The sequence below is a fragment of the Lates calcarifer genome, linkage group LG8, assembly GCF_001640805.2.
Source record: "Lates calcarifer isolate ASB-BC8 linkage group LG8, TLL_Latcal_v3, whole genome shotgun sequence".
In the NCBI taxonomy this organism is placed as follows: Eukaryota; Metazoa; Chordata; class Actinopteri; family Centropomidae; genus Lates; species Lates calcarifer.
The window spans coordinates 14,086,530-14,099,090 of record NC_066840.1 but is presented as its reverse complement, the minus strand read 5'-3'; the positions used below and the strand labels follow the sequence as shown (position 1 = coordinate 14,099,090).

Sequence of the window (12,561 nt, the reverse complement as noted above, 5' to 3'; positions counted from 1 at the left end):
TGTCAAAAATTGTCAAAAAATGTCATAGTATAGTATGGGGTCAAAAATGTCAAAAATGTCATAGTATAGTATGGGTCAAAAATGGTCAAAAAATGTCATAGTATAGTATGGGTCAAAAATTGTCAAAAAATGTCATAGTATAGTAAGCATAAAAATGTCATAGTATAGTAAGGCATAAAAAATTGTCAAAAAATGTCATAGTATAGTAAGGGTTCAAAAACTACCAAAAAATGTCATAGTATAGTATGGTGTCGAAAATTGTCCAAAATGTCATAGTATAGTAAAGCGTCAAAATGGTCAAAAAATGTCATAGTATAGTATGGTGTCAAAAATTGTCTAAAAATGTCATTGTATACTGTGTGGCCAAGTGTAACAGGTAATATGTAATATTGTAAGCAACAAGAATCTGAAAAGTTATATGTAGTCATAGATGTGAGTTAATATCACAAAAATAATTTTGTAATACATAAATTCTATTTTCTACTTGCAATTAAAATATATAATTGAGGTTAAAACTCATCTCAGGCTAAAAATATTCACTTTCACACAATATTAAACAGACCAGCAAAATGTTCAGAAGTATTTATTTGAGTATGATACACGACATAAAATAAGACAATATATAACAGTATGTAAAAATTATAAACAGTATTAACAGGACTGTATAGATTGGACTTGAGCACTGATATTGCACTGTTTGAAATAGGAAGAAAAGGAGAAAAAATGTCATAGCACAGTATGTCAGGAAAAATAAGTTATTAATATGGATAAATAATATATTATTTAATAACATAAGTTTACTAAAATTATTTATTGTCCTTTGTAAAGAAATATTAGGAAAGGTAAAAACTGTCTCATAGGTTTGAAATTTCATTTACCTCTTTGAGTACTGTGCAGTAAAACTGGAATAAAATAGATTAATTGATCAGTTTCTGTGATTAACACGTGTTCTTGTCTCTGCAGGAGGAGAAGACGACAGCAGCTGAAGACCTGAAGTGGATGAAAGAAAACACAAGTGTTATAAGCTGTTAATTAGATCAAAGAGCTCCACCATTTAACTGCTGTAAACAGTGTTGGTTTCTTCTTGTTCAAGTGAAAACACTTTTTCCAGAGACCAATATGTCTTTATTAAGCATCTTTGTGATCATTTAACCGATTATGATACAAGCATGTAATTAATAATTGTATCATAAGCAGTTAAATAATCACAAAGATGTTTAGTAGACATGTTCATCTTTGAAAAATGTGCTCATAACTACATTACCCTAACCAGCTCTAACAAGTTTGTGTCCTTGTGGTCAAATGTCATTATCTTTGCTGTGATTTGTTGAATGTTGTCTGGAATAAAATCATTTAAAAAGTCCTAAATGTTTGAGTTGCATTTCTCTGTTTAGAAACTGACATTATAAAAATCATTTTATTTTAAGAAAATGTCATGATTCTTGTGTTTTATTTTTCTAGACCTATTTTGAATATATACTAGTTTCATACTTATTTTTTAATGTTTTACAAATATTTTTAAAGACAGGTTTGATACTTGTTAAGTATTTTAAATGTTTTATCCTTACTTTTTAGACCTATTTATTTAAGGTGTTAAATGTATTTTTTAAAAGGATATATTTTTACACACAATTTTTAAAGGTTTTAAATTACATTTTAATGGTTTTATCAGACTTAGTTTTTGACATTTTTTAAGGTTGTATACTTAATATAAAAGGTTTTCAATGTATTTATTTTAAGTATTACTTTTTAAACCTATTTATTAAAAGGGTTTTTATTCTATTCTAAACTAAGGTTTTACATTTTCAGTTTATATATTTTGTTATACATATTTTTTAGACTTTTTTTTCCAGCTACATTGTTGAAAAATACTAATTAAAACTGATGAGTTACAGTAGCTTCAATTTGTTGCTATTTGTTCCAGACAACATGTTTTAAAGTGTCAAACTGCAGCTGAGATAATGACAGAGTCAGACTGAAAAGAATAAACTAACACTGACCTTCTGGAAATGTCTTCACGTCTGTCTCTTCTGTCTGTGATTTAATGGTTGAATTGAAGTTTGAATCCTGTGGAGAAAAACACAACAAACAATATAAAGATGTGACTTTTAACACATCAAAATAAAAGCACAGAGAGTTTCTGGGTATTGAACTTCAAACTGTCAAAACAGAGAAGAAAAAAAAACTAAATCTACAAAGAAACCAGAGTGTGGACTAACTGGTTCTGGACTAATCAGAACTAGTCTAGAACTAATTTTCTTTATACACAAAGACAAAAGAAGCTGCTCTGACTGGAGAACTGAGAGAGCAAGCATGAGAGTGAGTGAGTGAGAGCAAGGAGGAGAGAAGGAGACAGAGAGAGAGAGAGTAGTAAGACAGACAGAATTAGAGAGAAAGAATAAAGCGGGATACACACCAAAAGATTATTGGGCCGATTATCAGCCCAAATCCCCCTCTCAATTAAAATCAGCAAGGGCCTGATTATTGGTTGGTTGATTCCTGATTTTCCTGTGGTGTGAGGTCTGTTAAGAGTGATTTAACCCTCCCTGATCTGCTCCGAAAACAATCGGAGCCGCCCAAATAAATATTAAACATGTTCAATAATTGCGATCAGAAATCCTGTTGTGAGGAAAGCTGAGCACGCACTCTGTGGATTGTCACGTGGAGCAGAACGATAGTCAATTAGGAAGCAAGCTGACTGAAGATGGAAGCACAACAAGCAAGAGACATTGTTGTCCGCCATGTCTGTTTACTCTAAAGTTGTGAGATTTGGATTTCTGAGACTCCAGACTCTGGTTGTTAGTGGCGAATCTGTTAGTGTGTGGTGTGGTGTGCTGTGTTGGTCTTCTCTCTGCACGTCACACAAAACTGTGAACTGTGGTCTCACATTTTCTACATCGGGTAAGATTTTAAAAATCTTTTGGTGTGTACCAGGAGAGTGAGGGAGGGAGAGAGGGAGGGAGAGAGAGAACAAAAAGAGACAAAGAAGGAGAGAGAGAGAGTGAGAAGGAGCAAGAGCAAGGGAGAGACAGAAAGAGGGAGAGAGAGAGAGGAGCAGGAACGAGGGAGAGCGAGAGAGAGAGCTGATGTTTAAATTCTTTATTTTCTTTGTACATTCATGAACTATGTAAATAACCTTTAATAATGAGTGAGGTCCTTTTGTGACAAATCGAACTATTCAGACTTCAGATCAATGACTGAACATTAACAGTTAAATGTCAGAGCTCTGTGTTGTGAATTTGTGTTGTGAATTACCTGGAGGCCTCAGTCCTGGTCTCAAAGAACTTCCCATTGTACGAAGACTCTCTGTGATGGTGGTCGAAGTGGTGACACCTGGAGGAAATAATAAGAGAAACATACAAAGGAAAAAGTTCAATACACTATTACCAATTCCTTATCAACAGTTTAACCATGAAAACGCACATAAATATTTAACATTACAGCTGAACCAGAACATTTTCCAAACATTCGAGGAGTGTCTCAGAAAATGGGCTGTTTACTGTCACATATGACAAGAAAAAGCATCACATCTTTAAGAATCAATAACAATAAATATTTGGAAAAAATGAACTAAAATTATTATCTTAACTCTTAAATTTCTGTATTACTTATCTGTCAACTAATCACTGGAGGAATCATGTATATTACTGTGAGCTGCATAATAAAAACTTTAAGTACACTTTTGGGTTTAAACTTTTGGTATTTTTACATATACTTCAGGCCACAGGCAGAAAATTAACTGACAACTATTTAGCGTTTTTAAAAATTAAATTTAAAAAATTAACTAGTGTTATTTTCTGACAATTTACAGACACAATTTACAGACATCAATTATATTCAATACTAAACTCATTACATACCAAGGATTTAAACATTAACACTGTTACTAACATTAATAATTCAGCTCACTAACAATTTTTTTTCAGACTGGGTGAATCTTAAGGACACATACCTGTTTGGTTTGTAAGGTGAGAGCTGGTGTTTCCATCCAGGCTGCAGCAGCTGAACCAGTAAACCTGGAAAACACAAGTACCACACTTGAAAAACAAATAACCTCAGTAATAAAGAATAGTTCACCTCCAAAACCTGAACAGTGCAGAAGAATACAACACTGAAAACTAAACACTAGAATCTTGACAATCACACTTTGAGTTTTGAGGTGAATAAATTAATTATGCTGCTAGAATATGACGTCATTGATCTCAGAGAGAAAAGCTATTTTTAAAATAGTTTTTAAATAATTTCTAACTGTACTCTCAGCTCATACATTGACCTACTCTTGAGGCTTAAAACTTGTGGAAGAGCTGAGTTAAAATCTAGTTTTCAAGCTTGTATTTAAAACAAAACTGAGCTCAACAAAGTCTCAAGTCACTACAAACAATTTTTAATCAATAGTATATACAACGGGATCAATTGATGGCTGTGGACAGATTACTACCACAAAGCTACAAAGACACACAAAACTTAGATGCTTAACTGCCACACTGAACACAAAGAAACGTTACATGATGTGGGCAAACTACAAAGACAGTAAGATGCAAAACAACCACAAAGAAGTTGACCATAAGTAGATACCATTACCACCACAAATAGACACAAAATGATCACGACATGATAATCGGACAAAAACTCACTTACTATGACCAAGATGGAGCATACAATTACAAAGAAGCAGAGTGTCTGCAGAGTAATTGCAAAGAAGTGCAAGCGGAGTTGTAAACAGACTACCAAAACAGTTGATTAAACGATATAACTACAAAGTAAAGCTAATGCTAATGCTAACGGCAATGCTAACGCTAGCCGTTGACTGTGTGCCTTACCTTTCCGTGTTAAGCGTCCAGTCTCATTCGTGTTCGACAAAAAAAGCAGCCCCCAGGCCTTGTCTTAGCACGTAGACCTCCTCACTCACGTTTTATCCCAGCACTAGCAAACCGAAGCAGTGGTTTAAACTTGGTTTAAGTCTGTTTTCCGCCTTCGTTTCTCCGCCTCTCTGAGCTCCTCGCAGAACATCGTGGCCAATCGCGATGCACGTCGTGACCAATGACGACATACGTCAGCTACCACTGACAGAAAAACGCCGATGGGCCAGACAGTTCCGCCTACCAACCGCCTCTGATTGGTCAAAAAATACATCCACCGTAAAGGCAGAGAGGCCTTAGATGTATTATAAGATCTGGCGAACAGCCATGCGCCAGACGCGTCATCAGTGCACAAAATCTGTTTATTTGTGATTATTTTCTTAAAGAGTGGACACGAGCCACATGTAATTTGTAACAGTCAAGCTAATATGCATCACTCTGTGACACACATATTTATATATATATATATATACTATAGTTAACTACAGCAGCTTTATTGTCCCTAATAGTGGGTCCAAGGGTCTCAAATATACTTTTTAACTTGATTTATTTAACAGCCCTTCACTGTCGCCTGTGGGCGACAGAGGAGACGATGACACCATCCCTGGGAACATCAGGTGGAGGTTCTGTGGGTCCAGCTTCATCACTGCGACCAGCCCCATCCAAGGTCCTCTACATGATGAGGATTTACTACACTGACACAGTTTTTTGAATAAATAAATAAATGTGAACGGATGACAGGTTTAATAAAATTAAGTCACCATAGACTGTATATAAAAAGGCACAGATCACATAAACTATACTTAAGAATTTAAAATACCCTAGACAAAACTGGTGGGAGTTGTGAAAAATCGCCATATCAGTGAATCCTTACAAGGCTAATATATTAACTAAAAAAATAAAAAACTTTGAGAACAAAGGCTGACAAGCGACTGTTAATACAATGCTAAACCACAAAATCAAAATATACAGTTTTACCTTTAATTTTACACATCACACAGCGTCCGCTGTAAACTAGAAAGGTTCCTCATTCCCAAGACACAATATGACCGTGTGTAGGAATAACCAGATGTAAGGAGTAACCTGCCTTATTCTAACTTTGAAAATGTTGCTGGATGGACCTTCGGAAGACACCACCAAAGATAAAGTTCGCAAATACAGCTTTTCCAGGTTTGCCCTTGAGGTGAAGATTGTGTTCAAGACAAAAGACACAAAGTTCCTGGTGAGACTCAAGAAGCCTTCAAAGTACTCTCAGGGAAGCTATTGAAGATGTTGAAGACATACCATGAGCTGTTCCAGACACTCCAACAAGCAGGACAACAATGATCAGTGTGAGGAAAAAAGTGAACTTCAATTAATCTTGAGACCATTAAAACTGATGTTAACAGCTTGTTTGTCAAGCTGAGTCAGCCAGAGAAACCTGCAGTACATGCCAGTAAAATACTGGAAAACATCCAGAGGTGAGATCCGGAAGTTTTCAAAGGAACTGGTTGACAAAATATGATTTGATGACTGATCAGACATATCAAATGCCCCAGGTTCCAACCAACAGATGTCTGTCTGACCCGGTTATATCTGAACTCAGGGGGACAGTGGACGCCACTTAGTTCCACCTTTATCCTGAAGATTGTTTTCTCCTGAAGTCTCCTGAAGAAAGAATCATCAGTAAAAACATGTCACAGTAAGGAAATGTCTGGAGCACTGGCTGACATAGAGGAGCTATTCACAAATATGCTCCCGACAAAAGAAAAGAACATAGAACCATGGAGGACATGTGCTGAATGATCCCTAACAAATATTTACACTATTTACACAAATAAGATGTCGACTTGACGCCAGATAAGCAGAAGAAAATGATGATGATGAGATGTTGCTGTAGGGAAACTGGTTTCTGCTGTTAAACTCTAGAGTGAAGACTTTCCACATGGACCATCCAGCTGAGTCTATTATCATATGATCCCAGAGGTACTAACAAGAGCAGACCTGAGAGATGGACATGTTGTGGATAACCACAGACCTGAGGTCACCCACTGCCTGTGGGACAAACACCATCTCCTGAGTTTTCCTCACATTTCACACAGGATGGTTAGTGTTACGCCATTGCACAAATCTATCTCTTTTTGGGGGGTTCATTATAGAAAGTTTTTTTCAAGAATCTCCTAATATCTCCTCTGAATTGTTGGTTTTGGTGTTTGCATGGGATTTGTTGACAGTAAGAACTACAAATATCATCTGGCAATAGCTGCTGCTGGTGCAGGGGTATAATTAAACCATCAGTCTTATGATGTACTATGTAGAAAACAAATTCAGTTACAAAAACAACCCACAATCAGGCAGATGAATGAATTCAAGTTTATAAGATCAAATCAAATAGGAGGTAAGGCACCATAGTGCACGCTGCAGTACGGCTGTAACATCAGACGTGCACCGGACCACAAGGTGTTGATGGAAAACAATTCACAGTTTACCGCACTGCTTCTTAAAGAAACAAAGGCCACAAGAAGGAGAATGAAGATGCACATCATAAATAGGCCTGCTTTCTGGACAGCTGTCTCCAAGAGCCTTGCACACCTTTGAGGACAGAGAAGCCAGAGGGACAATAATGAGTGCAGAGAGCAGAAAAAAGTAAGTGTGAGTGTGAATATGAAAAAAAAGGCAAGTTCCAGAGCAGAAAACAATTCCTACATATTCCTACCTTTCATTCATACTACTTTATGATGTGAAACTTAATTACCTGTTGGTGTGAAGGTCTTCTGTGAGACTTTGAGGTTTCAGCAGCTCCTCAGTCTCAGACTCCTCCTGCAGACACAGAAATATCACTAATCAACTGTATTTCTACATCTACAGTAACCGAGGTGCTTTCTGAAACTGGGCTTTGTAGTGGCACACTCTAGTGGCCACTTGTGTAACTACAAGAAAATCAAAAGGCAGTAAATGTCTAGGTTTCAAAATGGTCCAAAGAAAGATATCAGAGAGAGAATTCATACATGACTTTGACGTTTGGAGTCTGGTGTGCTGGGTTTCACTTCATCTGAAGACACCAAGAGCTTAAGTTCGTCTGCGAAGGATAGAGGAGGACTGGGTGATCCTTCTTTTTCTTCCGTCAGGTCATTCAGAGCAGAGCTGGAAACCAACAGCAGACAGTGTGAGCAGTGTGGGTGCACACAGATGACTCAGTGTACATCATAATATTCATTTAAAGCAAGAGGATTTTGTGTGATAGAGTTACAGTGCAGTCTCATCCTGTCGGTCCTCCAACTGCTTCTTCAGCTCCTGATTTGTCTGCTTGAGATCCTGGAGCAAAGAAGACAAAACATCTGACAGAAGTTACCAGCCAGTATTGGAAATTTACTCCTGCACTGCACATTCATGAACCTGTTAACAGCATGTAGCTGTTTGTTTTGAAATGTGTAGTGAAATGTGTCAGAATCAGAGAGAGGAAACAATCTTATTTGAAATTTGGTGAATCTGTCATTAGTCAACATTGTCACAACCAAGACACTTAGCAATTTATTCTGTGATGCATTTCTGTCTGAATTATCCTGAAATGAATCTCTAAGGACCAGTGAATAGGATTTAGTGGCATCTAGCTGTGAAAGCACAGATTGCAACCAACTGCATACCTATCCCGTCACATCAGTCAATTTATATGATGAGTAAGGAGTTGCATGGTATTATCTAATTGTATACAACAGTGTCAAATCAACAAAAAAAAACAAACAAACAAACAAAAAAAACATGTTGTTTAACTTGTTTATAATTTTCTCTCTTGACTGAACAGCACAGGGTGAGAAAATCTTTACCTTTATGATGATGGAATACTCTCCTACAGTTTCCTCCAAGTGCTTTAACTGCATGTTTTTCTATTACGAAACACACACACACACACACACACACACACACACACACACACACAAAATTGTGACGTTCAAAAAAAATGGCAAATTTAAAAAAAGGTCAAAATACTCATGTTGAACTCCAAAGATAAAAGATCTATATTCATGAGTCACTCACTGCCACCACTATGGATGTCTGTTCCTACCTTATGAATAATTTCATCCCTATGCTGCAGCCCTGACTGAGCCTCCTCCATTTCAAACTAAGGAGGCACACAATATAACAAATAAGAACCAAGTTGATGATGTATATTGACTAATGGCAGGATGAATAGAGAGAGAAGAGAGAAAAATAATTGAACATTGCCAAGTTGAATTCATGGTGTTACCTCAAACTTTATAAGTGCAGCCTTGAACTTGGTCAAGCTGAGCTTGTCCTGCTCTCGTTCCTGCTTGAGATTTTTTAGCTGGAAAAGTATTTAAATGTGGAAAGTGTTTTCAAATTTCTGTACAACTTTTAACTGTAGTACAATACACTGCGGCAGATTCAAGTTGTTATGTGAGAAGTAAGAGAGATCATACCTCTGTGGTTAGTTTCTTATTTTGTTCCTTCATCATGGTAGATTCCTCTTCCTGCACAAAAACACAGCACAAAGGCTCACCTGAAGATATTTAAAATGACAAGCAACAGCCTATTTGACAGGCTGAAGTGTATCTGTTTGTCTATCAGATATCTATGCTGATGTGATGTCTGATGTCTATCTTGTGCTACCTGCCAGTATTGTGGTGGCAGAGCTGAATCCAGTTTCACTGTGAATGCACTACTGTTTAGATTAAACTGCAACTGCCCCTTCTAACAAACAGGGGTACATTAGGCAAAAAAAAAAACTGATCTCGGATTGTTTATAACACGTTAGACTTAGGAAGAAAAAATAACAAAAATAACATAAATGTACCACTTCTACACCTCCACAGGCTGGTAATATAACGATAAAACCCTGGCTGCATCAACAAACTTGCAATCTGTGATTTCTGATGAAAACCTTAATTCTCAGCTGTATAATGGTGCCTAATAAGTAAAATCCTTGACATATACCACAGCATTACTGTATGGGTTTACAGGTGAGACACCACTACAGTGAGGGCAGCCTGTACACATCCTACTACAACCTGGATTCAACCACACAACAAACTATGGTTAAAGACACACTTTACTACAAAGAAAGTAAGAGATGCGAATATGGTGATTCCTGAAAAATGACAAAAATCATTCAAATGTTTGTTCAAGTTAGTAGCAGCTTTGACTACAAATCTGAAAGTGAAGAAGCAATAATTACCACCAGGAACTGAACTTGACTCACTGTTATAGCAGGGTAAATCAGTAATAAATGCCATATCATAGCCGCACAATTAAGCCTTTATTAAGTCTAAATATCTTTGCAAATATGACAACAATTCTGGGTACCCACCAATTTCTTAATCTTTTCTTCATTGCGTCTCTTTACATCGAGGACATCGGTCAGGAGCGCCCTGCAAGGCTCTGCTTCAACCTGTTGTGCTTCATTGACAATCTTCTCCAGGCTGCAGATGCACAAACACAAGCTCTGTCAGTTTTACAACCAAAGTGTTACAGCATTGAGTAAGCACTAAGAAAAATGAAAACAGTACCAACACATAATAAAAACATGGCATAATAAAGACTAAATTGGAAAATACAATTAGGCAAAGAAAAAAAAAAACGCAATTCAAATACAATGCTGAAATCTGCAAGGCCAGAGATGATGACCTCTGTCTTCCATTTATCTGGCAGTGGAATGATCAAATAAAATGATAGATGATGAACAACTGCAGTGTTCAGTTTGATGGTCAGACAGAACAGGGACCTTTCTTTTTCTAATAAGAGATGATAATGTGTGACTAGTTACGCTTGCACTTGTTTTCTGAGGGCGACATTTTCTGAGCGCAGCACTGCCATATCCTCATCTGCAACATCCAGCCAGTGCCTCATCTGAGTGTTCAGGTCCCTCAGTTGGCTCTGATTGTAATCCAGCTCAGCTATTTTCTCAAGCATCTCCTTCGATGTCCTGCGCACACAGACACACATACATACACGCGCACCAGAGACAAAACTTCATATACTGCTAAAAAGTAAGTCAACCAAACAGTATTCTGTGTGTGAGTCACTTACATATTTTCCACTGGGACAAACATCGTGCCGGTTTACTCCTCCCTCGTCCTGCTTGTGATCAGCATATGACCAACCAAAATTCATGTTAGGAGTGACACACAGCTTTTAGTGCACATTCTCCATTTGTCTTCTAACCTCAATTTATCTTTTAAAATTACCTATGAAGTCTGTCTCCCTTTAAATAGTGTTGATGGTGTGCATCTTTGTAAATTAACTCATAAGGTTAATCTGGAATTACAGACCCAGTTATCTTATCTAACCAAAATACAATTACATTACTTATTAAAACACTTTACATCAAACAGATATACCTGCAATGAGATGTGCAAAAGTACGTTAGACAATTTCACTTTCTCCAAGGTTTAACAAGTTAAAGACTTTTAGATGCTACATAAGCAACAGCAAGTTAATACTTAAGTGATATCAGTGAAAATCAGAAGTAACGATATGACCTATGATTATTTACCAAGTGCATACATTTATTGACATTTGTATGACATTTGTCATCATTTCCCAACTGTACAACTCTTCCTGATACTATCAATCATTAAACACATCCTGGACCGGGATAAGCAGCATAAGGTGGATGGATTGAGTAACCAATTAAAAAATAATCAGTTTAGTTAAGTTCCACATCAATTTTTCATAAAAACAAGTCTTTTCCAGCTAGCAAGGCTGGAAATAAAAGTCAACGCTTTTTAAAAATACTTTTCAAGTCCTGCAGATGCTCCTTAGGAAGATACTTTGGGTTAGCAATAAATATAATAAAGTAAATTTGTTAACCAGTCTGGTATACAGCTAATAAACACAAGTTAATTGTATAAAGAAATTATTAAAAAATATATATTTTAAAAGTAGCTAACATGAAATTGTATGCTTTCCATTGCTAATGTTAGCCAACGTTCTCTACCTAGCTAAGTTACGGATAAGTATTTTTTAACAACTGAGGAAGATTAGTTCACGTTTTACATGTGTCTTAGACACATTAACTGGAGTTTGGAGAAAATGAAGTACGTGTTTATCCAAGACCTGTTGTTGACGGACGCTATTAATTCATGTTTTCCAATAACTTTGCTAATGCTAACATTACCACTAACAGCTAACGTTTTTCAGTTAGCTAACGTTATACAACGAACTGTAGAGCTAAACCTTCTACAGTTGACCAAGAAATGCTAAATTGCTGAAACTACCCTACTGCATAGTGCTGCACTAATTTATTACTGATAATCCGCCTTGAAAATGGACAACAAACCACTTACCAGCAACTAAATCCAAACTAAGGGCGGTAGTAGCTATACCGCAGGTGTAGCTGCCATACCAATCATGGAAGGCACGCGCCGTCAGGTTACTACGGGTTACTAGGTTACTTTTCTCCAAAATATATAGTCTCTTCTTCAGTCACTCAGTTTATTGTACAACACAAAAGTAATAAGCTTTTGGAAAAACTTCAATTGAATATGTTAACATTTGTGTTTTTTAAGCAATTATGTGCTGCTACTGTTTGCCTGTATTGTTGAATATTATCCTTATGTCAACAAAACAAAAAAACATTACTGTGGAAAAAAGTTAATTTTTAAAAAAGTGTCTTAGGTCCACATTTCTAACATTTTAGATTGAGAGCATCTTCCTGCAGAGTGAAATGAAAAGGAATGTATGTGAATGAGTAGATTTTAAGGTT

The 12,561-nt window shown here is 36.5% G+C and overlaps 1 protein-coding gene and 1 long non-coding RNA gene across 3 annotated transcripts; both read right to left on the bottom strand.

The window, feature by feature from the left end:
- Positions 1-591: 591 nt before the first annotated feature.
- On the bottom strand, positions 592-5,553 carry LOC127142739 (uncharacterized). 2 transcript variants are annotated; one of them, XR_007813772.1, is made up of 6 exons: positions 4,821-5,553; positions 3,953-4,016; positions 3,256-3,333; positions 2,001-2,067; positions 879-990; positions 592-693 (listed from the first exon to the last, which is right to left on the bottom strand). It is a non-coding gene; the product is annotated as an uncharacterized LOC127142739 (long non-coding RNA). The 2 variants fall into 2 exon arrangements; XR_007813771.1 differs by having other exon boundaries at positions 592-990.
- Positions 5,554-7,414: 1,861 nt separating this feature from the next.
- LOC108899086 (kinectin) lies at positions 7,415-12,248 on the bottom strand (the record flags this gene model as incomplete). The annotated part of the gene is given in 12 exon segments (XM_018699357.2): positions 7,415-7,430; positions 7,594-7,658; positions 7,847-7,982; positions 8,089-8,153; positions 8,663-8,722; positions 8,902-8,958; positions 9,085-9,162; positions 9,278-9,328; positions 10,165-10,276; positions 10,621-10,779; positions 10,884-10,934; positions 12,143-12,248. Coding segments are annotated over 11 exon segments (822 nt in total), but the record flags the coding sequence as incomplete, so codon positions are not given.
- Positions 12,249-12,561: the final 313 nt, after the last annotated feature.